This window comes from Citrus sinensis, chromosome 3 (assembly GCF_022201045.2).
Source record: "Citrus sinensis cultivar Valencia sweet orange chromosome 3, DVS_A1.0, whole genome shotgun sequence".
Classification (NCBI taxonomy): domain Eukaryota; kingdom Viridiplantae; phylum Streptophyta; class Magnoliopsida; order Sapindales; family Rutaceae; genus Citrus; species Citrus sinensis.
In genome coordinates, this window is record NC_068558.1 from 29982287 (window position 1) to 30000258 (window position 17972).

A 17972-nucleotide genomic window follows, 5' to 3' on the forward strand; every position below is an offset into this window, starting at 1 on the left:
ACAGAGGCTGAGAAGTTATTACCGGTGACAAACGGCTGAGTATTGATGATAACTGGAAGTAGTTACGGCCTATTGGTGATGACCGCAGTGGATTAGTTACCGGTGATGGTCAAAAATCATAAGTCACGACAGTGGGTTTCCAACTTTGGTGCACGAGATATGACAGGAGATGACGACAGCAAAAGAGACAAAAATATAGAGAACAAACTTTGGTGCATCGGGGATGACGGCAGTGGCTAGTCGAAAGTAGTGACGGAAGTGGCTAGTCGAGAGTAGTGACGACTGTGGCGGAAGAGATTTTGGGTATGTCGGCGGCGTGATGGTGATTTGTTTTGTTTTCGATTGACAAGGTGATGAAATGGGGGAAAGAGATTAGGGATTTTGCTTTTGCTATTATATTTTTGTTTTTAATTCTTTTAAAAAATACTCGTATCTTGAATATGTAGGTCTTGTGGTCTTTGGTTCAAATGTAAAAATTTTAAATTTTAAAAGTCTTTGGTTCGAGTTGGAAGATTTACAAATCATAGTAATTTTGTTTTTAACCTTTGATACTTCAGTGCCAGTGGTTTTTGATACTTAATTTACTGACACACTGATATCAGTAATTTGTAATACCTATTTGTTAAAAGCGGAAAATGGTGCATATGCATACAATTACTGATACTTTTTAAAAAATGTCAGAAACTAAGTGTCAGTAAAGGTCATTTTTGTAGTAGTGCTCAACACTCTTTTGCATGCTATCCAGTGAGGTTGCCTAGGATCAGACATGTATTGGCTAAGCTTGTTCATTGAATAAGCAAGCTCAGGTCTTGTGAGTATTGAATACTGCAGGCTACCTATAATACTTCGATACAATGTGGGATCATAAAACTTTTCTCCTTCATTTTTCTTTAGTTTCTCTGTAGTACTGAAAGGTGACTCAATTCCTTTACAGTCACTCATCTCTGTTCTGGCAAGCAGATCTTGTATGTACTTGGTTTGAGATAACAGAATGGCATTTTGGTTTCTGTTCACCTGAATCCCAGAAAGAAGTTCAGCTCCCCCAAGTCTTTTAAGGCAAATGCTCTATTTAAATTACTGACCAGCTCTTCAATACTACCACTGTTGTTACCTGTAATGATGATGTCGTCAACATAAATCAGCAGTATAACTATCTCAGATTTTATTCTTCTATAGAATAGTGAGGTATCACACTTTGAGTTTTCAAATCCCCAAGAGTTCAAAGCACCCTTTAGTTTATCAAACCATGCCCTGGGAGCTTGTCTCAAACCATACAATGCTTTCTTTAATCTGCATATGTGATTAGGCTTACTTTTGTCCACAAAACCTTCAGGCTGTGGCATGTAAACCATTTCTGTCAGCTCACCATTCAAGAAGACATTATTTATGTCTACCTGCCTCAAACTCCAATCATTGTTTACTGCCAAGGTGAGAATGATTCTGATTGTTGCAGCCTTAACAACAGGGCTGAAAGTTTCTGTAAAATCAATGCCTGGAATCTGCAAAAATCCCTTCACCACTAGTCTGGCCTTATATTTGTTTATGGTTCCATCTGGATTCTCTTTAACTCTGTACACCCATTTATTTCCAATCAACTTGCAACTTGAGTCACTTGGTACCAAGGTCCATATTTCATTTTTCAGCAAGGCATTGCATTCATCTTCCATTGCCTTTTTCCAGTTTGGTTCTTTTAAGGCTTCTGAGGTGTTGAAGGGTAATGCAGTCTGTGGTTGGGTAGAAGCTTGGTATATCTTTGGTTTAAAGATCCTTGCCTTAGATCTTGTTACCATAGGATGTGATGGTATGGCTTCTTTTGTGTTTGGAACTATGATAGGAGATGTAGATTGGTCATTTTCTTGAGGCTGGTGATTTGTATAGGGAGAGGACATTTGATTATTTGACATCATATCATTGCTCAAGTTCTGATGTGTCTTACCTTGGTCAAGGTTCTGGAATTGTTCTGAAGCTTCAGGAGTTTCCAGAGAGTGGCCTTCATCAACTGCTGTCTGAGTGTTTTGAGGAGTATCAAGAGAAAATGACACGACCTGAAATTTTTCTAAGAGAGTAATAAAATCATTTTGACTTGTGGACTCTTGTCTGCTGAACTTGGTGTCATCAGAGAAAGGAAATGAGCTTTCATTGAATCTGACACTTGCAGAGATATATATTCTACCTGAGTGATGCATGCAAACATATCCCTTGTGAGTTATGCTTATTCCTAGCAATGTGCATTTGACAGTATGGAAATCAAGCTTGTGTTTGTTATATGGCCTCAAAAATGGATAGCATTCACATCCAAATACTCTGATTTGTGAGTAATTTGGTTTGTAATGGTAAAGCAATTCAAAGGGGGTTTTATTTCCAATAACAGGTGAGGCTAATCTGTTGATAATGTAGGTGGCATAAGTGAAAGCTTCTTGCCATAATTTTAATGGCATTTTGGCTTGTGCCAGCAATGTGAGTCCAGTTTCTACCACATGTCTGTGTTTTCTCTCAACCTTGCCATTTTGTTCATGTAGATATGGACATGATTGTCTCAATGCTATGCCCTCTTTGTCAAGAAAAGCCTTGAATGGTTTAAATTCTCCTCCCATGTCTGTCTGTAATGCTTTAATTCTCAATTTCAATTGGTTTTCAATTTGGCTTTTAAAGGTGATGAATGTATTGAGAGCTTGGGATTTTGTTGTCAAGGGAAACAGCCAGGTGTATCTTGTCATGTCATCCACAAAAGATATGTAATATCTATGTCCATGACTTGAGGGAATTGGTGCTGGTCCCCATAAGTCAGCATGAATCAATTCTAAGGCCTTGCTGGTTTTAGTTTCTATGCTTTTAAAGTTTTGTTTAGATTGTTTTCCATACTGACATGCACAACAAAATGAAGGAACAGAATTCTTGTTTAATTTAAACTGATTACAAGACAACATGGTGCTTTTCAGAGCAGACTCATTTGGGTGCCCTAGTCTGAGATGCCAGAGATCAATATCTTTTAAAGCATCATTGCTTGATCTATCAATTTCAGAGGACTCAACACAAACATTTGCTAACTTGACACTACTCAAATTAAATGACAACATAGACACTGGATTGCTGATGTAATTTATTGACTCAGGCATGAAGGAAGAAGATAAGACAGCAGCATAACGAGTTTTGTTCCCACTCAGGTGAGTAGGTAAGCACAGCAGTTCATAAAGCCCCTCTCTAGCCACTCCTTTCACAAGAATTTTCCCTTGCCTCTTGTCCTTAATAAAACACACAGATTTTTTAAATTCGATATCAATGTCATTATCATGCAATAATCTGGAAATACTAATGAGATTTTTAGTGATGCTTGGCACAAATAATATGTCATTCAAGGTGATGTGTTTATGTGGATTTAAAGTGGAAAGCATAGAGTTACCAATGTGAGAAATCAGGAGTTTTTCACCATTTCCAACAGTTAGCTTTTCATTACCTTGATACTCAGAGTTGGTGTTTATGTTGCTAAGGGCATTTGTCACATGGTTTGTGGCACCACTGTCCAAGTACCAGGCTCCACTGCTTTGGCCATCAGTTGCAGCCACATATGCACCTCTTGGTTCCCTCATTTGGCTTGGTTGTGGCACATAATTCTTTTTGAATCTGTGCCAGCAATCAGCAGCCGTGTGTCCCATTTTCCAACAAATTTGACAAGGCCCCTTAGGATTTGCACCATCATCATCACTTACAGCTTTGCTCTTCCCTTTGTCATGAGGGTTCTGATTTCCTTGACCATGACCAGAACCATTGCCAGGGGTTCTGAAGACTATGCCAGGTTGATATTGATTTCCAGCCCTGTTCTGGTTGTTTCAATTTCTTCTCCCATTTCTCATTTGTGTGTAGTTTGCTTCTATAGTTCCTAAGCTTAGGTTGTGTTCAGTTCTGTTTTCCTGGCTGAGAAGCATGCCATAGACTTCAGAATGTGAGGGACTTTCCTGCATTGAATTTATGCTAGCAATTACTGAATCATATTCTGATCCCAAACCAGCAAATATACACATGATAAAGTCATCATCACTCATATTACTCCCTGCAGCCCTAAGAGTATTTAATATAGACTTCATTCTAGAGTAATACTCATGAATGGTTAGTGAGCCCTTTTTGATGGTCTGGATTTGTGTTCTGAGGTGTAGGATTCTAGCTCTAGATCTTGCACCAAATTGATTGGAGAGAGTTGTCCACACCTCAAAGGAGGTGGAACAATCTACCACAGTGCCCAGTACATCCTCACTAAGTGAAGATAACAGCCAACTTAGGAGAATGTGGTCCTGCTTTTTCCAGACTTGGTAATTTGGGTTAGGTGTGGTGATTATTGTTTGATCTTGTCCAAGGTTTATGAAAACTCTAGGAGGGCAGACATGGCTACCATCTATGAACCCCTCAAGTTCATTTGCTCTAATGCTAGAAATCACTTGCGATCTCCAGAGCATGAAATTGTTTTGATTTAGCTTAATGGGAGTTGTGAACACATATGTGCTGCTGGTAATGTGTTGAGTGGGTGAGGGTGAGTTGTGACTCGAGTTTTGTTCAATGCTTTGAGGAGTGTTTTGATTTTCATTTTGATTCAAGTTTTCCATCTGGTCGTTTGCTTGTGTGCTGCTGCTGCTTGCCATAGCTTTGAAGATGGCTCTGATACCAACTTAAATTCCTTAGGAATTGCTTTCTTTAGCAAGCAGAGCACAAGAGACCAGAAACTTGTATTTGAAAAATAAAACTTGAATTGATTATTTTGTTTGTTTACAGACCATCGTCCATTTATACACAAGGAAACAAAAGTGACAGCTAGCTAAAAATAACAAATTCAGATAAAACAAAATAATCCAACAATTATTAGCCAATGATATGATGCTTCCAGAATCTTCATCCATTCATTCCATGTGCTGGTATTTCTCTGTGTAGCAGTTTTGCCACCTCATTGAATTTGCATCAGCTGGTAAATAGGTGTAGCTTAGGTGGCATGCCAATGTGTCACATAGCTCAGCTGATGACTTGTCATGGCTGCTATCTTCAACACTCTCCCCTTTATAAATATTTCAGTCTTTTGGGGTGTGGCTCCTCTACTTCCTTTCGGTTGAAAACTTTGCTTGGATCTTCCATTGAATCCATAGAATCTGAGGCGTGAAATAAATGGATCCCACATTTTTTCACCCCACAACAGTCCAAAGTTTCAGTTTCAGAACCCAACACTTTCTTAAAATAGAATTGGACTGCCTCAGGAACGCAATTGTATTCCCAACAACCATTTAGATCCTGATGATTGAAGAAATAGTACCCCAAAAGTAAGTGATCAGGCTCTACATAATTAACTCGCCCCAGATATCTCTGTATGACATGCGGATCACAATCTTTGAGTTTGATTTTGAATTCACAGTAGAATTTAAAAGACCAATCCCTGACATGATGGTCTCGAAATGCTACAATAGCACAGAAAACAAAGCCGAACACTTTGTTATTACTGAAGCAACCTGGTTGCATCTTCAAGGTTATAGAAGATCCCATACCTTGAGAGCTAAACCACATTGGAATTTCATTCCCAGGTAAAACGACATGGCCTTGAAGAGCTGGATAAGATATCTGTACCACAAAAATCATAATTTTTAAAATTATATTGTTGGCTTTAATTTCAAGGAGAGGGGGAAAAAAATTAGCAAACATTGTATAAATTAAAAGGAAAGAGTTAAAGGCACACCTTTTCCCGTATTTCTTTCCAACGTGCAGTTGCCATTAGCTGAATATTTTGCAGAGCATCTTCGACAATACCTCTGAGCTTCCGATCCAATTTAAAATTTTCGTTCAGGTAAAAAAAGACACATTTATAACTTGAGAATAAACCTGATAATGATTCCAATGTCGTGCAATGTTGTGCATCCAACCAGTATAGATTGCATGGAAGCTTTGGTAAGGATTGAAGCCTCTCACAATAACTTACGAGGAGACTTGACAACTTAGAAAGTCGTATGATGCTTTCTGGTATTCTTTCAAAATTGTTTCTCTCTAGATACAATTCTTCAAGTGAGGACAACAGGCCAAGGCTTTCAGGTAACTCTGTGATGGCACAATCAGTTAGATATAGATACGTTAGACTGTACAAGCCATCAAAAGGTAGTTTAAGACTCTTGAGACTTTTACAATCTCCAAGGTCTAAGACGCAAAGCGCTGAGAGACACTCGATGGGTGAAGGCAGCTCTTCAATTGCAGATCCTGTTAAGCATATCTCTTCCAGAGATTTCAACTTACATAGGCTGCTTGGGAGAGTCTTAAGATTTTTACAATCTCCAAGGTTTAATTCCAAAAGCCTAGATAGACATCCGATGGATGAGGGCAGTTCTTCAATTGCAGTTCCATCTAAAAGTATTTTTTCTATATTACCAGCTGATGAGATCTCCGGAAGGCTCTTCAGTTTTGAGCAACCACTTAGATTAAGGATAACCAGCTTATTCAGATGTTGAATCAACGAGGGGTTTGGAGTTTTGGTAAAAATATTGCAGGCAGCCATGATTATCTGGTTTAACTTACCATGATGCTGCATGCTCAATCAAAAAAGAGGCCAAGACATATCATTAGCATGTACGATAATCAAATATTCCTAACACATTGCCAAGATTTATTAAGAAATATCTACCTGGACACTTTCAGAAAGCTGTTCAATATTGCTGTGAGGCATTTCAAGTATAACAAGTTTCTCCGGATGAATATTTGAAGGTAGTGATTTAAATGGATATCCATGCCAATGAAGATACCTCACTTCGGCAAATCTAAGGGCTCGAAAATCAGAGACTTGACATTTGTTCTCTCCATTTATTGAACTATAAAATTTCAAAAATCTCAATCTACACATCTTTGTGAAAGTATCGGGATTTAGACAAATCTCTTTCACTTTAGACATATCCAAGCAGATGCCCTCAATTTTTTCAGTCCCCTGATCATCAATAAAAGACCATACATTTAAAAGCAAATTTAGAAAATTCAAGCTTGTAGTCAATGTTGGGCAAGCAAACTCTAAGTTGCAAACTAATTCAAGTAATACTAAATTATTAATTATCATTGCCATGTCAACTTGAAATTATAATTCAATACAAAAGATTACATGCAAGTTGACATGGCAATTTTTATTGCTCATCACCTATTCCCAGTTTTTGTGTTTTCAATCACTGTCAATCTTCTATTAATTCTAAAACTCATCATTTCGAGCTTATATAAGTATTTGTATAAGAAATTTGTCAATGCAATATTATTCCAAAATAATAATCCCAACAAAATGCTTACCATATTATATGTAAGAACTCCATATATATCCTCATGATGCCAGAACCGACTGCGGTTTCCAGGATTAACTGATTCTTGAAGGACAATATCCCTACCCAATTCTTGTAGCAAATCATGCATTGTTATCCTGTCATTGTTTGATATGACAATAAGAGACTTATCAACAAGAACACTTATTCCTATTTCTGGGTAGAATCCGCTTGCATCAAGGAACTTCATTACTGAATATACATCCTCACCTTTAAAGAAACAAGCAACATCTAGGAAAATATTTTTCTCTTTATCATCCAAACCATCATAACTTATTTTTAGTATCTCTTGGATACTTGGATGGAGAATACTTTTCAATTTGTTTATTGCACTTTTCCAGACTTCTTTTTCCCTTCCAAATAGAAAGCAACCCAAAACTTTAAGAGCTAAAGGAACACCTTGAGCATATTCCATTACCTTGCTTGAAAGTTCCTCATAACCAACAACTGGATGGGTTTGTTTGAAGGCATGTCGACTAAATAGCTCAAGAGCATGATCATATTCTAATGCCTCCATCTCATATATTTTCTTCACACCCCAATTTCTAAGCACTTGTTTATCTCTTGTGGTTATTATTATCCTACTCCCAGGCATAAACCAATCAAGACTTCCAATTAAGGATTCTATTTGGTTGAAACACGACACATCATCAAAAACAATTAGAATTTTCCGACGGCTGAGCCTTCTAAAGCTCAGGGCAATATTAGGCATCACATTGTCATCCTGCAATAATTTTGAAAGAAGTTTTAGTTGCAAGCAAGCTAATCCTCCCGGTCTTACTGATTCTTCTCTAACATTTTGAAGGAAACAAGAACCTTCAAAATCACTAGAGATTTTTTCGAAAATAGCTTTAGCAATTGTTGTCTTGCCTATACCACCGATGCCCCAAATCCCTAAAGTGTAAACATCTTCCCATTCAACACCTAATAGAGATTCAATTTCCTCCACTCTAGATTCTACTCCAACCAACTGGTTATTGTTAACACACGGAAAAACTGTAGCCAGTCTCTTCAAAATGTGATTGACAACTTCCTTTACAAGTTTCGATTCAGGCCTGGCAAATACATAAAATAGTAGTAAGTTCAAATAGGAGGGATTTTCACCGAATATGTGTGTGAGGGAATTCCCCCCGTCCTCTAATGGTATGTGATGAATGATAGATTGAAATTGCTTAAAATATGACAGAACCTCATTAATTTTATTAAACTTATAAACTTCTCGAGCTTTTATTAATTCTGTCAAATTTCTTTTGTAGGAGTTTAAAAGTCGGGAAGTCCACAAAACTAGAATTTGTTCAGACGATTCAGAATTTAGCACACCAAATGTAACTACCAAAGATCAATACCACAACGCAGTCAGTCGAAAAATATTATGATGCCTAAAAAATTTTAAGTATAATTCAGCATATTTAGCTCAGCAAATGCAACAAACACTTTAACTAAGAAATTAAAGTAACCTTTTACCTAATGTTGAGGGAATGAAAACCAGACAAACTGGCCGCTTCTCTCAAAGCGTTCCTCCAAGTCTGCAGCTTCACTGAATTCTCCTTAAATCTTTCTTCAAGCTTCGAAAATGAATCCCCAAAAGACCCAGTTTGGTTTCTCACATCTGACGGATCAACGCGATAAAAAACTGGTATCACAATTTGTGCATATTCTTTCCTGCAATCGAGGATCTTTAAAAGTTCATCGAGACACCATCTTGAAGAGGCATAGCCTTCAGAGAAAATGATGAGTGAAATGGCTGATGCTTCTATTGCATTCATAAGTGACTCTGAAATTTCATCTCCTCTGTTAAGTTGGTCATCAATGAAAGTTTCAATACTTTTTTGAGACAAAGCTGAAAAAAGATGGCTGGCAAAGTTGTCACGGGTGTCCTCTCCTCTGAAACTAAGAAAAACATCATACTTACTGTTTCGAGGTTTCATCAAACTCAAACTGGTGGATGGATAAGAAGAAGAAGAAGAAGCAGAAACAGAAGCCATCAGAGTTCAATTGATCTCAAAGATTTTGATCAAATGAAAACAATTATTGACTCAAATCTCAGTTACTGTAGTCTTGTACAGAGATTATAACGATCTTGGAACCTACCAGGTGGTTTCTTGATAATTTTCATCTCCTTCCCTAAGCAATGCTTTGTTAACTTTTAGTTGAAACTATTCCGCGTTATTCAAGTGTAGAAAGAAAAAGTGAATGCTAGCTAAAAAGGTAAAAGGTGTGAATTCCCCAAAGGCACGATAATTTGGACATGCACAACTTTAAATCCTACTCTTTGCTTTACTGACAAGTTTGTCGGACCATAACTATTGGCAATAGGGTCCTGTTCTAGGCTTTTCTATTAAAATGTGAACTCTCAATTGCGAAAAAAAGCTATTTATTTTTCTAAAATATTCCATAAACATGCAAGAGAATCCAAGGAGAGATATAACACTAAGACAGCGATTGAACTGTCAAAAAAAAAAAAAAACCTACACAATTGAGACAACAGCAGAACTGTTTGGCATTGTTCCATCTTAGAAACAGTTCAAAAAGTTGCCTTTTTTTTTTTAGTAGCAGAATCTTCAACAGAGAAGTAAATATATGAAATACAGGGCCATAAGAAAGGGGGCATAATAGTTAATATTTAATATATTGGATTTATTATTTTAATAGTTTCTTTATCTTTTAATTTGACTCTTTCTTAATGTAATTATTTTGTATTTGAATTGTATTGTTATAACACCCCAATTCCACTAATAAAATACTATCATGAAATTGAAGTGAAATTGCATTTCATCAATCTCATTTCTAAAACACCAAAACAAAATAAGTTATAAAATAACATATCCTCAAATAAATGTCATCCTAGTGAAAGCTAAAATACTCATAAATTATTAACGTAACATTAATCCCTAAAAGAAATTGGGCTCTTATTCTTCCTCCTAAGACCATAAGCTCATACATCATCTAACTCCGTCTACAAAAATGTGATAATGAGGGGTGAGTCTTCAACTCAGTAAGTAAATTCATGCACAATACCAAAAAACTATCAAAATATAATTATTTGAATTTCTTAAATATACATAATAATAATAAAAGAAATTACCTTTGTAAATCATCATTTAACAAATATAAATAAAAACATAAATTCATTTAAATCCTTTAAATAAAACAATAGCATTTGAAACACATAAAACATAATTAGTTCGTGCTACATAGTATCACCTATACACCTGAACCGGCCATATCACATCATTCAGGGTATTGTACCCCGCGAGAATTATTAGCATTAACATCGTATGTACACAAAATTCAACTAGCCTTCCATAACATAACATAACATCACTACGGAGATTGAGCAAAAACATTTATAACCATCCTTGAACTTTTAATAATTTGTAAACTTCCTTAAATTACATTTAAATAATTGATAACTATTTCAAAGTTTTCGACTTAAAACAATTTAATAAAAGTTTTCATTTTTAAGACAATTTATAAAACAAGTTTTTAATAAATAAAGTTTTGCTATAAATAATTTTAAGGAATGATTTTACTTAACAAAGTATTGAATTAGACTAAACAAATCAGTTTCATATACTACTCATTCAATATGATACATACCATATTAACAAAGTATCATACATGAATCTACTTACCTTGATCCTCAACAATAAAAAAGAACGATAACCCCAACCTGTCAACCATGAGCTCACTCTCGTCCTAAAATATCAAGATACATTCTTATCAATATTTTTACTGATTCTGACGTTGATATAAATTCAACATGATCACGCCTAGTCATAAGCCCTAGACCATCAAAGCTAGTCTAAACTCAACTATCCTATACAAGCAGATTTTTACCAAGCCAATCATTTGTCGGCAAATTGTAAAATCAAAGAAGAAAACCATAAACATGTATAGTATTTCATATAAAAATTCAAAAAAAATGAACAAAAGTCATAAATGTAATGCAAAAGGAATTTTGCATGCACATATCCACACTATCCAACAGTGATAAAAACAGAGACTGCTGAATTAGAAAATTTGTAAAATATTTAATAAAACTCATAATAATTAGATCACTTGATTTTCCAACAATAGAAAAATCAACAAACACTATATCAACTTTTTAGAATTTTTGAAAATGTAAAATAATTTTAAACAAATTTATATTAAGAGACCAGCAAACCTATCCAAAAACTTTAAGGTTTATGTCTTGCATTTCAACAATTTATAACTTAATGCTAACTCAATGAAAATTAGTCAAATAAACTTTAAATCATAGAGGATTCATAATATTATATGAATATAATTTTTTTATAGGTCATTCTAAAGCCTCTTAACAGCCTAAAGTAATTTTACCATCACCCATCATAATTTTGGGAAGTAGTTTCTGGAATAGCAGCTGTAACACCCCAATTCTATTAACAAGGCACTATGGTAGAATTGAAGTGAAACTGCATTTCATAATTCTCATCTTTAAAACTTTCAAAGTAATAACCAACAATAAATGTAACATCCAAAAACTAACACGTGCGGAGCACGTGAAGAAGGAGGTTACTTACAAATCGTAAACCTTACTCATAAATTTCAAACTGAAATACCTCAAATTCTTATTCAAATAAATCCATAAATTCATACGTCTAACACAAATAATCTCTCCCAAAACATAACAATAAAAAAAGTCTCAAACTCTAAATTACAAATTCATAATAGAAATAAACTGAATAGAAACATGAGTCTATTCCTCTTCTTATTCAAATAGCAAATGGAAAGGAAATCACTAACTCCAAAGCTACGCACACCTCTTAAATGGAACTTAATCTGCAAAAAGTAATGACAATGGGTGAGCCATCAACTCGGTAAGTAAAATCATTCCTAACACACTAGGTTTTTTCGTTAACGAAGATTTGCAAGCCTTCTTTTTAGTAAAACGTATTTCATAAATTCATAAATTTTATAAAAGAGATATCACGATAACATAACATAAATTCTTAATAATTCAGAATATCCAAAAGCATATTTACTTACGAAGCAAATCATATAACACGTATACAGAAAATAAAAGGTTAGCTCATGTCACATAGCGTCACCTATAGTCCCGGTAACTCGACCAGAAACGGAATCAGAATATCGTGTTCACACTCAGAACAAAACCCAATACTAGTCCAGATAGATATATCGTATATTACGATCAGAATCAGAATAAAAATCAGAATAACTGTAACACCCCAAAAATTACCCAAGAAAATACAAGGGTAAAATTGGAATGTAAACCTCACATCTTTTATCCTTCTTAATAAATCTCAAGATAGACAATTATTATTCATACTCCAATTGAATCCTTACATAAAACATCTGAAATAAAGTCTCCAAAATAAAGTTTCTAATCCAAAATAAAAAGTCTAGCCAAATTTAATCTTTAAAGCAACTCCAAAGATCCACTAAGAAAAATTCTCCATTTAAGCACCCAAGCCATATTTCTAATCAATCTGCAAAATATTAGAGACGAGGAGTGAGCCGTCAACTCGATAAGCAAATCCATGCACAATATTTGAAAACCTTTGTCATGTATCGTTAAACATTTTATAACAACATCTTCATTTAGCATAAGGGGTGGATTCATACAAAAACATTAAAGCGTAAACATTGGTAGCTCATGCCTCGTAGTCATCATCATTCATCATTCATCATTCATCATTCATCATTCATCATTTAGGGTGTTGTACCCCGCATTGTTCCTCATTCAGAGTACTATACCCCACATTGTTCGTAACATTCTTGTGCACAAGATCATCATCATACCAGCAAGCTGGCCATAACATTTCATAACATCATAACATTAACATCATATACATTACTACGGACTATGAGCCAAAACATTTTTGAATCCACCATACATTCTTTCATAAATAGCATTTAAAGTCTTCTAAAACATTTAAGAACCTTTCTTTGATCATTTAATTCTTTTAGGAAATTCTTTAAGAAAACATTTTGTTTAAGAAAACTAATTTCTTAAGAAAAATTCATTTTAAAATAATTTTATATAAATTCATTTAAAAGTGTTTTTATTTTACAAAATTCATTTAAATATTTTAGAAATCAGTTTTGTAAAAATTTCTATTTAAACATAATTTTTGTAACATAAATTGCATTTATTATAAAGCACATCATGCATGAATCTACTTACCTTGATCCGTAGCAATCAATTCAATACCTCAAGAATAACCAACGAGCTCACCCTCGTCCTATAATCATCATAAAAATATTCTTATCAATATCATCTCTAACCTTAAACATAATCCCAATCATCCTTAAATCATAGACACTAATACTACGTTAATACTTATACATATTCTAAACATATCCTATACTTATGAGTATCCTGCACATGCTGATTTTTAATAACCTATACACATGTCGGAAAACCATGAAAATTTACAGAGGCACTGTGAACATGCATAACATTGCAATATTTCACAAAAAATCAGCGCAAGTCAAAATCGAGTCAGAATATTGACCTTTCACCAAAGTAACAAAAACTGTCCAGCACTGACCAAAACAGACCTTTTCTATTAAGAAAATTCATAAAATATTCTTTGGTACTCGAAATAATATGCTTCTTTTTTCTAATTACAGAAGACACATTCAAAAAGCATATAATTAAAATTCATAATTTTTGGACTCCTGAAACTATTTTAAAACGTTTTATTTCCGAGAACATCTAACCCGTCCAGAAAATTCCAAAAATTCGTATCTTTTATTTTACATGCCCAAAAATCGTGATTCCAGTTTTTAAAGACAGAGGAAAGATTGAAATTTCATTATAAAATCCTAAGATGGCCTGTAATATTCATAAACTAGCCCAACTGTTACAAGTTTCAGCTTCTGAAATTCTGGAAAACAGTTTCCAGATTTGCAGCAGCCATATGTTACGATTTTTAGTAATTCAACCATAAAGAATAAAACTACGAAATTAAACATGCAAGCATAGGAGACATAGATCTGTTGGTAAAAAAATCGGCATAATTTTAAAGGATGTGTAACCTTATAGAAAATTTTCCAGAGTTGAGAACCGCTGCTGAAAATCGGAATTTTCCAGCACCGGACCCAACTTCGAAAACCCATAACAATTTGCATACTCAGACAATTTCAACACAAAACCTATCAATGGAAAGCCTAGGATGTCTAGTTCCATGATATGTAAGATATTCACGTGATTCTAAATAAAGAAAACGATTTCAAGTAAGGAATAGAGAGTATTCATATCATCACAACATTACAAACACACACATATTACCCAAATCATACTACAAGTAATTAAAGGCAAACAATTCCATAAAAATAAATTATATAAGTCGAAGAAATACTTAATACCTTAAGGCAAACACTAAGAAAAGAAGTGATAAAACTTTCTTTTCCTTCTCCAAAGACTTATATTTCCTTCTTTTCTTTCTAGGGTTTGTAACGGTGTAAAAATAAAAGACGGCTTCTTAAAAAGATGACTTTCTCTTAAATACTTGGTAATTAATAAATATTTAAAAAAATTAATAACTTATGGAACTTATTTAAAAAAATCCGATAAATTTTACTCACACACAAACACTCAATAATAACTATCCTATTCAATTTAATAAGGGCAAAAGAGGAAAAATAAATAAATAAATGAAACTAGGCGTTACAATAACTATGGACAATGAGCCAAAACATAATGACTTATATGTGGCACTTTGCACTATATGTGGCACTTTGCGACGCTTTGGCCTTCAAGAGGTGGCCCCTATATAGTCCCAAGAGGTGGCCCCTGTACAATCATAAATAATTAAAAACATTCATAAGCACAAAAATATTCATATCAATTTCATAAATGTCCATAACAACAATTTAGGCTTGCAAAATATTTTATAAATAAAATCATAAAAGTAGGCATGTAACAAAATAATTTGCATATTTAAAAAGCATTTGTTAAATACTTTGTTTGAAAGAATTTAGGTTTGAAAACATTTTCATAAACTAATTTTGTTATGAAAATCCATTAATCTTCTAAGTAGTATAAAAATATTTATACTTATAATAATAATATCAAAATACTGATACATATCCAGTAACTAGGAATGAAGTTACTTACCTCGACAAAAGAATTTGAATTAACACACCTCTATGCTTCTAAGAGCCTCAATCACCTCCAACACCTTAAACAAATGCAAGGTATGACAATTAATAACTTATTCTAAGAACCTGGTTTTTCTAATTTATACATGTGCAGGTCTGATTCTCAGAATTTTAACTCTTAATCGAAAACTGAGAATGACATAATATTCTACAAGGCTATTCTGGACATCCATGGGTACCTCATGTAACATTTGCAATAGGATCTGATACCAAAAACATTTTCAAAACTATTTATTACTAGACAAATTCGAAACTGTTTTCACAGTACCTTAACCAAACAGAATGGGTTCTGAGATTTTTATAAAATACAATACTGATCAGAAACTTATAGAATTAAAACTGGGAATACTAGACACATATATTAACTTCCATATACAAGTTCATAATTGTTAGAGTTCATTTGATAGTACAAATAAATTTCTCATTCTGATCGCATTGCTGAAATCGCAGTTTTCCAGTGCAGTGGTGTCTATTTCGAAAATACATATAAAATTGAAAACGAAGTCGAATTTAATGAAATAAAATTTATTCACGAATCCCTACATTTCTAGTTTCCAGAAATATAAATTTCATGAGAAAAATCGTTCAGAAGATATAGGTTTAAATTCGAGATACTCAAGCTGTCCAGAATTATCCTGTGTGCTTAATACGTCAAGGGTTGATTAACTAAACTCATAATAAATAAAAAACCCTAAAAAAAGCCTAAACACATTCTAAATATCATGCATTATGATCTATGACAATCTAAAATCATGCCAGTATAAACCCTAGATAGAGTGATTTGAAATCTTATGGGGAATAAGGGGAGTAAACTTACCAATTGCTTTGATTCTCTTCTAAACAAAGGCTTGAATCCTAGTCTTTGGGTAAGAGCGTAATGAACAGCAAAGAAGAAGAAGAAACGTCGTGAATTTAGGGTTATGGAAGAGGAAAAATATGAATTTATAGGGAGATATAAGTAACCCTATTGAATTTGGAAAAATAATTATTTTCCAAAATTATCTCATAAATAACCCTTATTTATAATTTAATATCCCTTTCTAATAAGGGTTATAGGCCACACATGATTCATAATGAAAGCCCAATTTCCATAATTTAATGTTATGGAAATTTGCGGCGTTACAATAAAAGTTCTAAACCTATAAAAGAATATAAATAAATTCTAAAATAACATATCCTCAATAAATATCATCCCAAAGGAAGTTAAAATTGTTCTTAGATTATCAACATAACATTAATCCCCAAAAGAAACAGAGCTCTTATTCTCCCTCATATGACCTTGAGCTCACATGATCTAAGTCTATCTGCAAAAAATGTGGTAATAAGGGATGAGCCGTCAACTCGATAAATAAGTTCATGCACAATACTAAAAACTATTAAAATATAATTTAATAAAACTTCTTAGATATACATAACAATAAGAGAAATTATCCTTGTAAATCATCATTTAGCAAAAATAAATCACATCATAATAAAGCCATTTAAATCCTTTGAACATAACAAAAGCATTTTAAACACATAAAATGTAATTAGCTCATGCCACATAGCATCACCTGTAGACCCGGTGAGCCGGCCGTATAACATAATTCAGGGTACTATACCCCACGAGATTCATTAACATTAACATCATATGTACACATAATCCGGCTAGCCTTCCATAAAATAACATAACAAAACATCACTACGGACAATCAGTCAAAACATTTAAAATCATCCTTGAACTTTTAATCGCTTGTAAACTTCCATAAATTACATTTAAATAATTCATAATTATTTCAAAATATATTACTTAAAACAATTTAATAAAAATCTTCATTTTTAAAACAATTTACAAAGCAAGTTCTCAATAAATAAAGTTTTGTTGTAAATAATTTCAAAGAATGATTTTACTTTAAAAATATTGAAAAAGACTAAACAAATCAATTTCATATATTTTTCTTTTAACATAATACATACCTTGAATCAAAAGTAATAAATACATGTACCATGCATGAATCTACTTACCTCAATCCTCAACAATAAAAAGAATGATAACCTCAACCACGGCTCACTGTCGTTCTAAAACATCAAGGCACATTCTTATCAATATTATTACCCATTCTGACCTTGTTATAAATCCAACATAATCAAGCCTAGTCATAAGCACTAAACCATCAAAGTTAGTCTAAACCTGACTATCCTATACAAGCTCATTTTTACCAAGCTAACCATATGTTTGAAAATTGTAAACTCAGAGAAAAGAAACCATAAACAGGTGTAACATTTCATATAAAATTCAAAAAAATGAATAAAAGTCAGAAACATAACGAAAAAAGAATTTTTACATGTAAATGTCAACATTGTCTAGCAGTGATAAAAACAGAGATAGCTGAATTAGAAAATTCATAAAATATTTAATAGAACTCATAAAAATTAGTTCACTTGATTTTACAAAGTAAAAACATCAAGAAACAACACATCAAATTCCTAGAACTTTTAACTATTTTAAACGAATTTATATTAAGAGAC

General features: G+C 33.5%; 1 protein-coding gene across 3 annotated transcripts; it reads right to left on the reverse strand.

The window, feature by feature from the left end:
- Positions 1-4713: 4713 nt before the first annotated feature.
- Positions 4714-9524, reverse strand: LOC102617286 (disease resistance protein RPV1-like). 3 transcript variants are annotated; one of them, XM_052438428.1, is made up of 6 exons: positions 8778-9524; positions 7285-8368; positions 6641-6937; positions 5708-6541; positions 5520-5592; positions 4714-5432 (listed from the first exon to the last, which is right to left on the reverse strand). In XM_052438428.1, exons 1-6 carry the CDS (start codon positions 9296-9298, stop codon positions 5041-5043), a joined length of 3201 nt encoding a protein of 1066 aa, XP_052294388.1. In that variant the 5' UTR covers positions 9299-9524; the 3' UTR covers positions 4714-5040. The 3 variants fall into 3 exon arrangements, with proteins under 3 accessions (XP_052294388.1, XP_006478318.2, XP_006478320.2); XM_006478257.4 differs by having other exon boundaries at positions 5175-5340; positions 8778-9523; XM_006478255.4 differs by having other exon boundaries at positions 4714-5592; positions 8778-9523.
- Positions 9525-17972: the final 8448 nt, after the last annotated feature.

Bases quoted from the DNA above. Each gene is read 5' to 3' on its own strand.
- LOC102617286 (XM_006478255.4), bottom strand. From the start codon at position 9,298: ATGGCTTCTGTTTCTGCTTCTTCTTCTTCTTCTTATCCATCCACCAGT. The intron at 6,938-7,284 runs GTAAGCATTTTG...ATTGATGATCAG, and splicing joins GAGTTCTTACATATAATATG to GGGACTGAAAAAATTGAGGG. The intron at 5,593-5,707 runs GTGTGCCTTTAA...TTTGTGGTACAG, and splicing joins GGAAAGAAATACGGGAAAAG to ATATCTTATCCAGCTCTTCA.